At 41.6% G+C, this 4,297-nt stretch overlaps 1 protein-coding gene across 1 annotated transcript in view; it reads right to left on the bottom strand.

The window, feature by feature from the left end:
- Window positions 1–4,297, bottom strand: part of tmem178a (transmembrane protein 178a) — a 16,741-nt gene that overhangs the window by 3,131 nt on the left and 9,313 nt on the right. The window contains exons 2-3 of the mRNA XM_014034727.1: window positions 1,865–1,978; window positions 464–601 (exon numbers count right to left, since the gene is read on the bottom strand). Coding sequence (XP_013890181.1) covers window positions 464–601; window positions 1,865–1,978 — 252 coding nt within the window. The remainder of the gene's footprint in view (window positions 1–463; window positions 602–1,864; window positions 1,979–4,297) is intronic.

The raw sequence follows: 4,297 nt of genomic DNA, 5'->3' as shown, positions 1-4,297 counted from the left end.
GGCAGGTTGTGATTGGTTGTTCATTGTCACATGATGTTAGCTGAAGGTATAACATTGCTTTTCCGCCACATTCAACAGACTTCCTGATTGTTTTCTGTTCTTTGTCTGCCCATTAATAAATGATTTTACAACCATACTCGCAAGACTTTTTGTCTTTTTGACATCCTTTCAACGTGTTTCTGCCCATCTTGCCGCGACAATCACAAAGTGACAAAAAATAATACATTCAACTTTTTCAGACTATTAACTGCACACAACCCTACCACAAAAACAGGACTAGATCAGATTCATAAACTGGATCAGATATCAGTGACTGGGTCAGGAAACAAGGACTAGATTAAAAACCAGAAACTGGATCAGATACCAGGGACCGGGTGTCAGACATGAGGACAGACATGTATGAGGGACATGTCCAACTCTTCTGTACATAAACACCATTTATAAGAGACCTCAGGTGAGTTACCTGCCATCAGGAACAGGAGACCTGAGACGTGCTGAGTCAAACTCTCCTCCCAGAAAAAGCCCACAGACACCACGATGCTGCCACACAGCAGGACAGCTGCCGCCATGCCCAGGAAGCCCGCCGTGATACGACGCAGGTCTGAGGGTCCCCCAGAGACACACAGAGACACAGAGTGACAAACAGACACACACAACAGAAATGTAAGGTTAATCTGTCAGGATTGAGGCTGATAAATACAGAATCAAAGGAAATGTTACTATGGTAACTGTCTCCGGCCTGCATCCCAACAGTCCCTATTATATAACCATCAGGACCTGTTTCCATGGCAACCAGAGACAAACATTCTGACAGCTGCAGCATTTAGTTTACACCTGCAGTCAACACACCTGAAGCTTGAATCCTAGATCAATACACCTAAAGTCACTACACCTGGAGTCACTACACCTGGAGTCACTACACCTGGAGTCAATACACCTGGAGTCAATACACCTAGAGTCAAGACACCTGGAGTCAATAATCAATAGTCTCATCAACACATAATAATCTTGAGACTGATGTTAAAACGTTTATATATGTTAGAGAATGGTAAAGATTAGTTTGTTGATGCATATACTGTATATGATACATTTGTGTTGACATGAATTGCTGTTTGGAAGAAACCTATATTGTTTTTTGTTTTAAATAAATTCTTGGGAAAAGAAAGGGGGCAGATTTAATGAATGAATAAATAAATAAGATTGTCATGGTTGCAGCCTTGGTTAGTATTTTATAGTTGTTTTGATGTAATAGTTTCCCAGTCTGTTTTGTTGTTTGGTAGTCTTGTGTTTTATTATTCTATTTCCTGTCTTGTCTCCTGGTGTTTCCTGTGTTCTTTCCTCCACTTTATCCTCAGTCAGCTTGTGAGTGTTTTTCCAGGCTGCCACTCTCACCTGTCCAAAGTCTGCAGCTCCCAGCTGCTCCCACTCCACCATCATCCTGAGTTGTATTTAACCAGTCCTCTTTCATCTTTGTCCCAATGGATCATTGTCTGTTTTTGTAAGCTTCAAGTCACAACCATGTCCAAGTTTTTTCATGTTTTTCAATGTCTTCATTTTTTTAAGTTAGATCAGCTTTTTCTTTTGTTAGATAAATAAACCAGTTATTGTTTTTACTTTCAAACCCTTGTGTATGCCTGCATTTTATACTCAATCTCTATCGTACCACAATCCTAACAAATATTTAGTCAGTACACCTGGGTTAGCAAACCCACAGTCAATATTCCTGGAGTCAGTTTCTAATTTTTGTATTTAAAACGTAAAACAGTCTGACTCTGACCTGAACCCACAACTGTTTGGATAAAATGAATCCGTGTGTGTGTGTGTGTGTGTGTGTGTGTGTGTGTGTGTGTGTGTGCGGAATCACGGAGCAGGTGCCACTCGTCCTGTTGGATGGTTCTGGTAAGGTTTAAAGGGATGTTCCTAAGTCTGATTGGCTGAGAGAAGTGATACTTCACAGCTGTGCAACGATCTGCGATACCTGCAGGATGAAACAGATGAGACACACCTTTACTGTCTAAACACACACACACACACACACACACACACACACACACACACACACACACACACAACCAATAAACTGACGCCAACTAACTGATCTTGATCTATCACAGCTTGAGGACTAACCAGCATCAGGGTTAATCAAGACCAACCAGGGTTGTGTCCAAATTCAGGGCCTGCATCTTTCCAAGGACCTGGTCTAGGTGGGCCAGGTGAAAACTGGAAGAAAGTGCTGTGAGTTTGGATGGTCTAGACTTCAACTTTATTCCTGCCCTACCGGCTCCTGAGCATAAAAATGAGTGGGGCAAACATTAATTTCCTAARTCATTATCAACACGAATGTTACAATTTGCAACATGTTTTCTGTAAATCTATTTAAGTTATGTTACTTTTAATCAGTTATTTGTGCACCAAGTTGTCATCTTTTTTCTCCCTCACCGCAGGTTGTCTCATTAAAAAAAATCCAGATATTAAATTAGCAAAATGCCTCCTGCTCCCACCTGAACTTATTTTAATTGTTGGGAGAACTTATTCAGACGAGTAGCTACGCAGCTTTCTGGATTAGATTTCTAATTAAATTTGGAGTAATAATTCTGTAACAAAACTCCAGATTGAAAAAGTTAAATGGGGACAAAACGTCTTGTGAAACAATTCTAAATATGAAAGTAAAAAAACAAGAACAAAACAGTGATATGCGTCGTCCAAGACTCAACTCAGAGACACATCCGTTTCAATGGTCCTCCAACAGAAACTGAGACCTCACAGTCCAGGAACACCAACCTGCTGTCTTTTACATCTTCTTGTGTGAACTTTATATTTTTATCCACAGAATTGATGTGATCAGTGAAATGTTGGAATTCCTGAGATTTAATTTTAACCCAGGTGTCTTCAACATACCTGAACCAGTGGTATTATTGGAAATGGACGTGTATTGCAAACCTACCCATACAGACCAGTATTAGAGTTTTGACTCCCATAASTCACTGGAACACAAGTTAGGAATCATCAGGACTCTGTACCACAGAGCAGACAGTGTCCCCACAAACACAGAAGGCAGAGAGAAGGAGAAGACAGGCCCTGGAGCAGTGTGGTCATCTTTTGCATGTGACCAACCTGTTTGTCCACCATTTGGAGGCAGTGCTTATAAGGCTGAGTTCACCTGAGACTCCTCAGACTGAAGGTCTCTTAAAGGAGAGATGAAACGTTTCATTAAAGAAGAACCCGCTAACTACCTCAAACAAACTACCACTGAATTGATTGATTGATTGATGTTGCCTTTCTTGTCATTGTACGGAGCACAATGAAATTACATTAAAGAACACCCATTAAAGAGACATGCATGACAAAAACATGGGGGAACAGGTGATCAGGCCATGCAGCAACCAGCAGGGGTCGCACTACCTTTATGAAAAAAAACCTCAACAAACAAGAGCATATTTATTAGCCAGAGGAATAAGTGAGTTTAGAGGGAATGAGTCCGAAGAATCCAGCCTCCCAAAAACAAAACCCGTAGTTCAGCCATTAATTCAGAATATTGGTGTTGAATTGTTCATTCTGTGCAGCTCCAGATTGACCTTCAGGAGATCAGATTAGATGACTGAGAGGGGGAGAGGTGGTGGGGGGGAGGACCACAAATGGACGTAAACACTAGGAGAAATTAGTTCCACAACCTTCACATGGGGGGAAATCTGTAATCAGTTGTTTGGGAACAGAAGACATGTTTTTGGGCAGGCAGACAATAACARTTTTCCATCTGCTTTAATGTCCGCTGGTACATCTGAAGGTGGTGAATCCAATCAGACAAATAATGTGGGCAATCCTGCCAAGCCAAGCTCCCAGATTCTCCAAGATCAATTCCATCTGGCCAGCAAAGTCCAGGATCCACAGCTGGCCCACGAACCTCAGCAGAACCAAGTCCAGCTCGCTCAAGGCTAAAGTCTGAGTGCTGAAAGAACGACAATCCTTCATACTGGTCAGGCAGCCAGGAGATGAAAAGCCACTGACACTGTTTGTAGAACACCAGGAGACCACCAAGCCAATCTGTAGAATCCAGTGATCAGAATCCAGATTTATATCCAGAACAGAGAAGAACAGAGGTCCCATCTTCGACATGTCCTCCCATGGAAGAAAAATTTGTTCCAAAAATTTATCAAGAGACCAGCTAACCAAATCCATCAAAATAAATAAATCCATAATTTCTGGTTTCAGATGAAAATGTAGAGAAGACTCCAAGCAGCAAAGCAGGGAAGAAAACAGAGGGCATGAGAGAGGGAAAAGTCATCTTACTCCTCCAAGA

This window comes from Austrofundulus limnaeus, unplaced genomic scaffold, assembly GCF_001266775.1.
Source record: "Austrofundulus limnaeus strain Quisiro unplaced genomic scaffold, Austrofundulus_limnaeus-1.0 Scaffold2259, whole genome shotgun sequence".
NCBI lineage: Eukaryota > Metazoa > Chordata > Actinopteri > Cyprinodontiformes > Rivulidae > Austrofundulus > Austrofundulus limnaeus.
The sequence above is the reverse complement of the archived record's forward strand: the minus strand, read 5'-3'. Positions and strand labels throughout refer to the sequence as shown.